The sequence below is a fragment of the Capra hircus genome, chromosome 12 (assembly GCF_001704415.2).
Source record: "Capra hircus breed San Clemente chromosome 12, ASM170441v1, whole genome shotgun sequence".
NCBI lineage: Eukaryota > Metazoa > Chordata > Mammalia > Artiodactyla > Bovidae > Capra > Capra hircus.
The window spans coordinates 55,863,573-55,876,237 of record NC_030819.1 but is presented as its reverse complement, the minus strand read 5'-3'; the positions used below and the strand labels follow the sequence as shown (position 1 = coordinate 55,876,237).

The 12,665-nt window shown below is 38.0% G+C and overlaps 1 protein-coding gene across 1 annotated transcript in view; it reads left to right on the top strand.

Annotated features, from left to right (window-relative positions):
• UBL3 (ubiquitin like 3) overlaps positions 1 to 12,454 on the top strand; it is a 48,568-nt gene extending 36,114 nt beyond the window's left edge. The window contains exons 2-5 of the mRNA XM_005687541.3: positions 929 to 1,037; positions 5,451 to 5,537; positions 9,036 to 9,113; positions 9,421 to 12,454. Coding sequence (XP_005687598.1) covers positions 929 to 1,037; positions 5,451 to 5,537; positions 9,036 to 9,113; positions 9,421 to 9,473 — 327 coding nt within the window. The 3' untranslated portion in view covers positions 9,474 to 12,454. The remainder of the gene's footprint in view (positions 1 to 928; positions 1,038 to 5,450; positions 5,538 to 9,035; positions 9,114 to 9,420) is intronic.

The following is a 12,665-nucleotide window of genomic DNA, read 5'->3' as shown; positions in this document are numbered from 1 at the left end:
CTGTGCTCTGTGTGTAGAGAAGCTGGGCTCTGGCTGTGCCCTTCTTGTTTAGGAAGGTGTTATCTCCTCTCATATAACAGGCCTTATAGGTATAGAAAACCTCACCTATATATCTATTACTTATAAGGGAGATGAATGAATATTGTTGTTGAAAAAAATTGTTAATTATGGACAAAGATAAAAATTTTAAAGTGAACATTTTGGAAACTATATTAAGAATGGTATAAGCAAATATATATTGGCTTGGAACTGTAAATCCAGTGGCTCTCAAAAATGTTAATTCAACTGTCCATCTCAGGTTTTCCACTGAGGGTGCATCTGTGTTCTTTGTTACACAGAGCTCCACGAAAGTGAATGATCATGTAATTGGGATTAAAGGAACTGCTGTTACTGACTCTTCCAATTAACTAATAAAGTTCTTCAAAATTAGTTTCTGGTTAATTTGTTTAGGTTTGAATGATTTTTATAGGATAAAAAGTTATATATAATTTATTTTTTCTCTTCCTTTTTTCTAAGAAGCATATTAGCAGCTGAATTTTTTTTTCCTATTTAGTGATGTGATCTGCAGGGTAACAACTTGTATTAGCTGTTCAATGGAAAATGTATATTTTATAGTTATAGTGATAACCTGTAAAAGTCCAGTTCTGAACATTGCTGGAGTAAATTTAAAAGCGTAATGAATTTTGCTTTCCCTTTGTTCATTTATATGGTAAACACACACACACACACACACACACACACACGTATTAAATAATGAAAATAAAATTATGTCTCAAATTCCAGACCTTTAAAAAGAATCTTTTCAGAATTTAAGTAAATAAAAAACAGAAAATGGCATTAGTAATAATTGAGAATGTGATTGAAATGAAAAGTCGTTATTTTACTTTAAAAATGTTAAGACTTTAAAAGAATCATTATCTTCTTTCAGATAAACTTGCGCCTCATCTTGGTAAGCGGGAAAACGAAAGAGTTCCTATTTTCTCCTAATGATTCTGCTTCTGACATCGCAAAGCACGTGTATGACAACTGGCCGATGGGTGAGTGGTGGTTTTCTCTTGAGAATGAGTAATGTTGGTTCTTTATGCCCTGCCTTGTTTCACAGACATTTTGAAAAAGTTGAAGTAAAATACAAGAAAACAAGCAAATGATTGAGGGTACAAGGCTTAAAGTTGAAGGGGCTGCCGCATCCCTGCTGGGTTTGGCCTTTCAGCTCCCTCACTGCAGAATGGTAAAGGAGCCTGGGCATCAGGTCGCTCGGTGGCCTTACAGCTGTTTTAATGTAAAAGAAAATTATCTTTTAAAGGAAAACACAAGGTAGCTAACACACACACACACTTTCATATCAGTAACTCTTTACACCAAAGCACCAAGTAAAAACAAAGAAAACCATCTGTAACAAATTATAACACATTTTTTTTTATTTTTGGTCTATTCTGTACACAACCTGCATTTGACAGAAAGTGAATATCTCATTCATGTCACTTCCTGTGTTTTCTGAACTACTCCAAGGTCAAGAAGGTATAAAATCCATTTATGCTTTGCATTTTCAAGCCAATATCCATGACAGAATTTTGGAGTGTGTGCGTTTGTGTGTGTGTGTGTGCGCGCGCGTGTGTGTGTGTGTGTGTGTGTGTGTGTGTGTTTGAGAGAGAGAGAAATCCTTTCTCTGGTTCTTTTCCATGTAATAAGACTCGTGCCGTCCTCAAACGAGTCTTCAACTTATTCTCTTCCTATGAAGCTAACCCAGGTCATTTTGATCCTCTTAATTGCATGTACCTAGTGACACGACTGTTTGTGCTGATTTCACTAACTTTACTGGACTTCGCTGATGGCTCAGACGGTAAAGAATCCACCTGCAATGCGGGAGACCTGGATTCGATCCCTGGATTGGGAAGATCCCCTCAGAAGGGAAAGGCTACCCACTCCGGTGTTCTGGCCTAGAGATCCCATGGACAGAGGAGCTAACCAAAACAGTTTGTACTTTTAAAGCACAAGACTTGTATTAACAAAGAACACAGTGTATGCAAAATGAATCAATTAGATCAGTACTGCTCAACTGAAAATAATGTTATATGAAACACTTTTAGAAGAAAGTCTTTAATCCTTATTAACTTCTATAGACCATAAAACTAAAACAGATCTACAAAGAAAATGCAAATATAGCTCTAAAACCAGTAATGTTCAAGTTAACAACTTTAATGTGCCACGTGGCATATTTTTGCTAAAACTCACTCACTGCTTGCCCCATGGATATGGTACTGTGGAGTATGGCGTGCCTCTTCGCCCACTGGCTATATGAGAACCCAGTTATGTGTGGATTTACCACAGACCCTTCATTCACACAGTGTACCAAATTGTCATTCAGCCTTCACTGACAGGAACGTGTCATTTATGTATTAAGTCGACCTTTGTTCTTTTCTTGTTAACCTCTTGACAATTAAAGTAGTACTGCTTGGTACCAGTACAGTCATAAGCTTAAACTCATACATGAGCACTAAAGTCCCAAGGCTGTACTTGGTTGTAAGGTAATAATTTGAATTATCTAGATAATCTCATCCAGGTTATCATTAAAATGAAAACACAATCTAAAAACTCTTGATGAGGACTTTCAGACCCAAAGAACCTCATAGACCTGAGTTTAAGAAATAATGCTTTAGACAAATACTTTGAAATGACTGGGTCTTCTTGCTGATAACCAAGGAACAAGTCAATACTAGCTCCTGAATCAGATACTGGAGCTAAAGGTCATAGATAAGAAGGAATTTCAGAAGAGCTGAAGTAACTAAACTTAGAATACTGGATTGTCTTCACAGCCAGGCAGGATAGATAAGTAAGACTGTGAAAAGCATTTTCAAATGTCTGAGAGTGATGTTGTTTGTGTAGTGGCTAAGGTGTATCCAACTCTGAGGCCTCATGGACTGCAGCGTGTGGAGCTTCCCTGTCCTTCACTGTCTCCCAGAGTCTGCTCAAACTCATGTCCATTGATTCATTGATGCCATCCGACCATCTCATCCTCTGTTGCCTCCTTCTTCTCCTGCCCTCTATCTTTCCCAGCATCAGGGTCTTTTCCAGTGAATTAGCTTTTTGCATCAGGTACCGAAGTACTGAAGCTTCAGCTTCAGCTTTAGTCCAATGAATAGTCAGGACTGATTTCCTTTAGGATGGACTGGTTGAATCTCCTTTCAGTCCAAGGGACTTTAAAGAGCCTTCTCCAAATCCAAAGTTCAAAAGCATCAGTTCTTTGACGCTCAGCTTCTTCATAGTCCAACTCTCACGTCCATATATGACTACTGGAAAAACCATAGCTTTAACTATATGGACCTTTGTCAGCAAAGTGATGCCTCTGCTTTTTAATATGCTGTCTACGATCGTCATAGCTTTTCTTCCAAGGAGCAAATGTCTTTTTATTTCATGGCTGTAGTCACCATCTGCAGTGATTTTTGGAGTCCAAGAAAATAAAGTCTGTCATTGTTTCTGTTGTTTCCCCATCTATTTGCCATGAAGTTATGGGAGTGGATGCCATGATCTTAGTTATATTTCTCCTGGCATTCTTGATTCCAGCTTGTGCTTCATCCAGCCCAGCATTTTACATGATGTACTCTGCATATAAGTTAAATAAGCAAGGTGGCAGTATGCAGCCTTGATGTAAAATCCTTTCCCAATTTGGAACCAATCTGTTGTTCCATGTCCAGGTCCTAACTGTTGCTTCTTGACCTGCATACAGGTTTCTCAGGAGGGAGGCAGGTAAGGTGGTCTGGTGTTCCCATCCCTTTAAGAATTTTCCATAGTTTGTTGTGATTGACAGAGTTAAAGGCTTTAGCATAATCAGTGAAGCAGAAATAGATGTTTTTCTGGAATCTCTTGCTTTTTCTATGATCCAGTGGGTGTTGGCAGTTTGATCTCCTGTTCCTCTGCCATTTCTAAATCCAGCTTGTGCATCTGAGAGTTCTCAGTTCACCTGTTGTTGAAACCTAACTTGAAGGATTTTGAGCATTACCTTGCTAGCATGTGAAATGAGTGCAATTGTGCAATAGTTTGAACATTCTTTGGTATTGCCCTTTTTGGGGATTGGAGTGAAAATTGACCTTTTCCAGTCCTGTGGCCACTGCTGAGTTTTCCTAATTTATTGACATAATGAACAATGCTAAAGGAAATACTCTACTCACAATAATCTTGGGTGTGATGAATTCAAAGTAATCCATACCAAAGTGTTAACAACTTATTTGGTCTTCCTTCTGGAGGAGAGGGGCCTGGGACCATGGGAGTCAGAGGGCAACTGAAGGGGGATGGACGGGGGAGAGGCTGGGGGTAGGGCTGGGGTCATCTCTCCTTTCCCGCCATGCTGAGTCACCGACAGGCACTGGTGGTATCAAACTCACTCCATCATCTTGAACAGTCAAAACAAGGCAAAAGCGAGAGCCCTCCACTCACCTCCTTTATCTTCTGTCACTTGCTCTTGGGAGTGTTTTAAACTAGTTTTTGTGTTGACAGTTATCTCATGAAAGCAGAAACTTCTGTAGGAAACACACACATGATGCTAGAATTCTTAAGAAAGCTGATGATGGAATTCTCAAATCTCTATCGAAATCACAACTTAAAATTCTATATCTACAAGGTAGTGAAAATTACTGACCCCATACTTTGTCATGATACAGTGTCCTCAGGCCACTATTCTGACAGAATCGTATTCCGTGTTTTACCATAATAAGGTAAGTTATACTGTAAACTGAAGTATTCTGTTATCCATTCTACACACCAGTTGCCTTTCGATTATCTTTGTACATCATCCTAGATTTCATACTTGTATAGTACCTTGTGATATCTGTTGCTTTTCAAGTTCATTCTGAGAATTTTGGGTAAAGTGAACTAAAATTATATCTTCTGGAATGTTTATCAGTTGGCTTAAAAACAATAAAGTTATCCACATTATGAAAAAGTAGACACTGTTCTGCTTTTAACATTTTAATTTTCTAGTTACTGAGGTATAATTTTTTTTTTGTTATGCTCTTTACCAACATGCTAATGCTTTTAAAAATCTTTGTTAAACCTACTGTTCCCAGCCTCAAATATATGTTTTAACAGATACAGATACTGGAATATTGCGATGTTTTCTGTTATTTTGATAATTAAAATTAATTTTCAACTGACTTCTTTTTAACCAGGATTAGACTTTCCCCAACTCATTTGTTTTAGTTTTTAAACTTCAGGACTGTGTTTGGGCACATTTTAGTGTTCTTTAAGAAGCAAAGACTAATCTTAAGCAGTTCCTGCTGTGTAGTGAGAAGCAGCGAGAACAGTGCTTGCGAGACTCGTGATTATTCCAGTTAGCAGGAAGCTCCAGGTGTCCTCTGTGATACTCTTCATCTGAATGGGATCAGAATTTTAGAACAGTGTGATAATGCCTTAATTTTATGTTGAAATGCACCTAACAATTCCCTGGTTCTTTTCAGACTGGGAAGAAGAGCAGGTCAGCAGTCCAAATATTCTACGCCTTATTTATCAAGGAAGATTTCTGCACGGAAATGTCACATTAGGAGGTAATGGTCACCTTTGTAATGGGACTTAGTGCCTGTCTTGCAGCAGCATCACTCATTTGTTTGTTTAGATGCTCATGTCTGGTTTTGCTAAAAACATACAATTTCAAGCTCTATGAATTTTGCCCAGTTTTTGGTATGTCTACATTTTTGCATTTTGCATTCTAATTTCAGCTCTATGCTTAAGTGTTTACCGCCTTGTAAAATATACTCTTAAGCCATTAGAGACGGGAATCCACACTTATTATTTTATAAATGTAGTTTAATTTTACCTCTGGATAATGTAATTTAGATGTCATATTTTTAAGTTAAATCCAGACACAAATGCGGCAAAGTTTATGATGGTGGATTTTCAGATATAATATTGAAGGGATGTTTTTCATTTTGACTGTAATTGATGGAATTGCTAATCATGCAGAAATACAGGTAAGCGAGTCATGTTAGAGAACCAGTGAAGCATAGCGACTGGAAGAGCAGGCCTTAGAGCCAGGTTGTCCGTGTGGGAGCTTAGCTGCACTGCTCACTAGCTCCGTGACCTCGAGCCAGTTCCTTGCCTGCTCTCTGTCCTGGTGTTGCGGTCTCCTCATCAGTAAGGTAGAATAACCATAGTGCCTCAGAACAGTGCTTGGCACCTATTACACACTGTGTTAGTTATTACTGCTCTTCACGTGTGAATGAAGAGACGTGGCTCAATAGTGCCCCCTCATGGGGGTGCATTTTCTACCATGAGCAGAATTTGGTTTTAAGTACCAGTATTTCACATACATTATAATTATCAATAGAAATTTGTAGGCAGAGGAGGTGATCTACCTTAATGTATCTTTGTATACATATAGTCATGAGTTTTTTCCTCTAAACCTAACAATTGAAATGTTTAATCTGATCTTCCTTCAAGGTAGGCTCTTTTCATTCATTCACTCGCTCATTCAGCGTCTATTTATTTCTTATGTGACAACAGTCCTAAACAGTTAAAGATACAGGATTGAAAAAGATAGAATCTCTTCCTTCAAGGTACTCTGGTATTAGATAGTAGAAGCAGATAAAATTCACTGTTAAAATACTGTGTGATGAGGGCTGGAGCAGATGAATGCAAATGTTTATTATGACAGATAGATAGAACGTTTCAGTATATAGTTAGAAGTGTTGTCCATGGCTGTTCCATGAATTTCACATTCATTGAAAGTGGGACCCCGTATTTTAGTCTTTCTTTGATTATCTGTGCCTCAAGTAACTCTTGGAATGTCACTGGGAGACGTGGCGTATTGACTCCATGAGTGCGTCTTGAGACTCCACTTCCCTTTAAGTGTTGACCTGTGTGAGCATTTTCTCACCTACTTAATTTAATTACCTCTCTGTTGTGGCTCTAAAGGTCCAACTTCATGTTAAAGATCATAGAATTTGTGTTAAAATCAAATCATTGATTGCTTTTTGGGATTTATTTTTGAATGATTAATAGATTGACTTACATTATTACTATGTTGCTGTCAATCTTTTCAAAACCAAACCATCTCTCTGGTCTTGTGATTTAGACAAATAACATGAGAGTATAACCTGGATCCTCTAAGTTATCAGTAAATCTGGGTAATGACATTCACCCCTTGGGGGGTTTTGGTTACTGTCTTTCTTTTTCTCCTATATTCTTAAATGTGAGTAATGAGGAGACAGTGCGCAGGGTCACACAGTTGAATGGCAAGCGTGGAGCAGGCCTGGGTGTGCTCTACACGGCTTGAGGGTTGCTCTGTACTGTAACCCTGTCACCCCGTGGGTGTCAGAATCTTCCTTTAAATGCAGATTTCTGCACACCCAGTCCCCCTCTCCATCTCCCTCTTTGCTAGGGGTGTGTCGTCCCCAGTGGCTCCTGTGTGAAGCGTGCACTGCCACAGCAGAAGGCAGAGCCCCCACAGTGAAGGCGAGAGGGCGTCTCAGGTCTCGTATCCCTCTTCCTCTTTCTCCTCTGATACCATTAGTGTCAGTGTCTGCTCTTTCGAATTGAAATTCAGATGGAGAAGAACAGTAATCAGATGTGTAGCCTAAATCGGTAAGCCCCGCAGCAGCTTCCTAGGCCTGACCACAGTGTTTCTCCACATTTGCATCTCAGTTTGCACACCTGTTCTCTGAGACCCATTTTTCTTGCTGCTCAGAAAGATGATAATGGTGATCAAAATAAAATTTATGGGGTGCTGCTTTGGGCCAAGCCCTGAGGTAGGCACTTCCTGGGTTGTTTCTTTTAATCAATACAGTGGTAAGGGCCGGGTGCTCGAATTTGTCTCCCAGTTTGGGTGGGGGAAACTGAGGCATCAGGGGGAGGCAGATAGCACTCAGAACCCATCTCACAGTGAGTGAGTGGCAGGATGCGCCCTTAATGCAGGGCTGGCTGCCTGCGGTCAGGAAGCGGTGTGAGAGTGGTCCATAGCTTGGTGTGTGGACTTTGCAAATTCAGTCAGGCTTTCCCAATACTTTTAGTGAAACGTTTGGTAGGATAAAATTTTGTTTGCATTTCAGTCTTAAAGCAGGCCCAGGAGATTATCCAGTAAGGGCACTCCTCTTGTTTCAGCCTACTGTGTATTTGGGGGCCGTTACGCTTCACTTCAACTTTGGAAGTTAAGAGAATAGACCAAATAGTGGCTGGCTAGCGTTAAATAAGATGGAAAGTCACGTTGATCATATGAAATATTAGGAATATTGAAGATTATTAGGGCTCTTATTAACCGTCATCCTATAGGGAAGATTTAAATAGCGGGTAGCAGGAGGACCGAGCTTGTTGGGTGCTGATCTGAGCCTGCCTTTAATTCCAAGTGAGGGGAGTAGATTGAAACTCAGAACTAGAACATTGCAACTGCAGAAACAACTCCAGGCCGTAGCTGCACTGTCTGCTTCTCATTGTATACACAGAATGACAAAGGAATTTACTTTGTGTAACTGGTCCATAGATACATGGGTGTATTATATTACTCTGTTTCTGAAAGATTTCATAACAAAAATTGTTACTTATAAATGAGAAAAACCTTTTAAAGGCTTGAATAGAAAACAGTGATTATTAATAATGCCAAACAGTGATTCATTTATTTAAAATAACCTTTTAAAGAAAATTGTTTTCTAATAGAAGAATATAAGGTTGAAAATAATAAAATTATTATGTTTAAAATCATTAATATGTCATTTCTTCTATTTCTACATTGTGGTGACCTCTTTGATGCAGGAATTTTATTAGGTGACTAAATAAAATTAGGTTAAGCAATTATGTATTTTCTCGTCTCCTTCCTTACACTATGTTTTTATATGTCAAACTAATAGTCATAGCTAAATAATTTCTGAATTATAAAAATTGCTTCTGATAATATTAACCTAATTTCATTATGTAATAAATGCTGTATCCAGTAAGAAGTGCTGTCTGTTGAGGAAGTCATACAGAAAGCAGTCAGCTTTTAAAGTGGTCTCAATTCTGGTGAGTGATTCCAGTAGGTTGATGTATGTGTAACAAACTGTCTTCTTTTCACACAGCATTAAAGCTTCCTTTTGGCAAAACAACAGTGATGCATTTGGTGGCCAGAGAGACCTTGCCAGAGCCAAACTCCCAAGGTGAGCTGTGTGCTGGGAGCTTCCTGCCTTGCGCCACAGAGGCAGGCGTTCACAAATGGCTCCAGTTCTCTTGGACATTCTGAGGACAGGATGTTCTCATAGTGTATGGTCAGAGCTCGCTAAGCAGATAACCAGGCATTTTGGAAACAGGCTAAAACTAAAAGGGTATTTATTATAGCCTTTTAATTAAAAAAAAAATGCCAACATTAAGCAAAAAAAAAAAATATCCCTGTTTCTTATTATGCTGGAATCCCTCTGCTTCCCCCAAGCATCTTTATATAAACAAGGCTTCTTTTCACTTCCCTAGGTCAGAGGAATCGTGAAAAGACTGGAGAGAGTAACTGTTGTGTCATCCTGTAAGCGGTCTACCTGGCGCGTGTGGCGTGGTCTTTGTCTTTCATGCTGCCGGGCCAGGGGTGACCCGGCATCGCTTCAGAACCTTCAGGAAGCGTCTGCCTGTAGACCCATGGACCTCAACCACCACGTGGACACTGTCATCTTCTCTCATGAAAGTAAAAAGAACCAAGGACATTTTTCACTATGACTTTTATTCCTAGTAGTTTTGTTTATGTTAAGCAGTTTTAAAATATAAATTTAAATTGATTTTTGAATGCAAGTCAATCTCCAGGGGAAAAGTTAACAAGTGATTTTTCATAGCAGAAACCATTTTCCTGCCACAAAAGTTTTCATCACCAGAACTAACAAATCAAGTGTTCCAAATACAATTTTGCACTAAAAATAATTGACAGTTATTTTCTTCATCAGCAGAATTTATAACATGGTTTATGGTACCTAGAAATACTCATATGTGCAAATCCACACTGGAAGACATTCAGCAATTAATGAAGTTAATTGCTGGGCCAACATGAGAGGAAAAAATAGAAAAGAAACTAAAATGTTGGGTGAATTCTACCGAAGTCAGCCATGGCGGCTGCACTGGCACAGAATCCTGCCCTGAGCGCGGCTATTCTCACTGCAACAAATGAAAAGACACAATGTGCCTGTTGTTGGAAGTGCTCAGCAGAGGGCTCGTGAAGCTAGTTGTTTTTCCTTCACACGTGCACTCCAGTCAGACTGACTGGGGGCTTGTTCACACAGCACAAGAGGGAACGCGCGCGTCTTAGCCTTAACGCGGGGGGTAGTTCCAGTCACTCGTAGATTTCCATGATTGCACAGAAATATTAGAAAACCTCATTGATTCACCACTTTTATGTATTTGAATATCAGCAAATTCAATTTTCCGTAATTATTGCTCATCTCTGTGTCCCGTGTCATACTTACTCATTAATGAGAGCTCAGATGAATTCTTAAAATTAAAAATTCTCCATAGGACTAATTTTGTTTCCTTATGTAGTTTGCCTTGGGTATTAGTGCTTGCAATTGTATTAAAATCAAAAGCTGATTTTCAAGGCATACTTGATTAGGGATGCCATTCTTTTGTTTTGTACCGATAATTTAAAAATTGATATGCTAAAAACAATTTGCACAGCGCTAAAGCATGAGCTAGTTTCATCTAAACCTGTAAAAAAAAAATAAAAGATTTTATATTTTTTCACTGGGAAGAAATTCTTCCTGGGTGAAATTGCGAATATGTGTAGAATATATTTAATAAAAACCTCATAAAATACCTAACTATAGAACTTAAATATAGATTGGCGTGTAGTATATAGAACAATATTCCATATAAATAACTCTAGCCTTTATAAAAATGAAGTTGCAGGCTGACGTAATGTCCTGTACTGAAATGAGTGTCCACGGCCCTTACAAGCAGTAAGTGTAAATGGTTTCAGTCAGCTTCGTTTAAAGGTAATCAGGTTATTTTATTCATTGTTAATGCTTTGATGGAAAGGCTTTATATGCAGTAGATCTACAAAAATATTGTTCATACTGATCAGAATTAAATTTGTATAGAGCAGAGTTTTAAAATGAATGTAAATAGGACTAAACATTTTCTTTCTGCAACCTATACTTATAGATTCTTTCTGTACACTAAATAAAAAAATATAGTGCATTTTGGTGGTAATTTTAAAGGTCTTTGATTAGGTTGATAGTTGTTTAAATACTGTCTCATCCATGTTATAACTGTTCAATTTTTATTTCTGAATCTTTAAGAAAATTTGTTGAATATTCTATTGTTAGTTTTGGGAGGATTCCCAGTGTATCTCTGATATTTAACCTGGTTAATTTGTGCACAGTCATGACAATGGGTAGAATTACGTAGTCTCTGTTATCACTAAGATGTTCTATTCAAGAGATGTTAAATATTTATATGCTTTATTGACTGGCTCAAATGTGAATTCTGTTAGTGTTGACTAAAGAAGAATCTGGTAGTTACTTAATTGGGCAATTAAGCCATTTATGGCTGTATTCTTTCCTAATATAAACTACTGGTAATTATTTTTAATACCTATTTTAATTCTAATTATTCTGTTTTTCCAAAGTTAAAGACTATCAGTTAAATTATTATTGAAATTTTATGATGGCTAACCACATTTCCTGTTGGTTTCCTATGTATTTTTCTATGTGTTCCCATGTTATAAATTTCCCTTCACAAGACTGCAATTTGGAGTTTGCAAAATGGATAAACTGGATCATTAGTAGAGAAAGAAATGTCATTTAATACCTAATATCATTGTTGTGCAAAATGAAAAAAGAATAAAAAATAGCAGTAAAATTATATACTGAAAACACCAAAAATGTAGATGCCTTAATAGTGTGTACATGAAAATACTCAGCTGTCCCTTTTTAAAATAGTTATTTGGACTGCTTGACAGTTAAAATCAATACCACATCCCAGTGAAGATCCCTCCGCCAGAAACAGTAGCTCACTCACTGAAAGGTGAGGGCTACAGAGGTTCAGTCCTGTGAACGCAGCCTGAGTTACGGGCCTGTGACCCTCCTAGCACTTGGTATTTAATTCCTGTCTTCTACCTAAATTGTCCTGGATTTTAAGCATTCTGGGAAAGGCAAAGCTTTTCTTCTTTATTAAAACCTCAGCATGTCTCCTTGATCTGACTTCTTTACTTTCTCTTCAAGATAAATTATTTCTTATGAAAAGTATAGTATCTGACATCATCACTGACATTAAATGAGGTTTCCTCATAACAGACATTTATCCTTAGTTTTATGTCATCTTGACCAATGTTACAGTAATTTCTGTTAGCTGATTGTGGTATACGATGTTTAATGTGAAAAGAAATTAAAACTTTCTTCATCTGTTGTAGAATATTTCTCTTCTTTTAAATGACTTCTGTTCATAATTTTGGTGTAAAAATTTTGTGTCTCCACTATCTTCCTCTTTTTTCCTTCAGTTTATTTCATTACACTCTTCAGTAAAATCAGTATTGTGTCAGCCCTTTATTCTTCTGTGTTACCTAAACCAAAGGGAAAGTGATCAAGGAAGACTGAGTATGCCTTCACACTGTCCTTATTGGTAACTGTCACAGGCCTTTCTCAATTTTTTTTCCCATTATTAGTTTGTGATATAGTCACTGGTTAGCCAAACCAGGTGATTGGGGGTGGGAGGAGGGCTTGAAGGAGCACGCATAACCT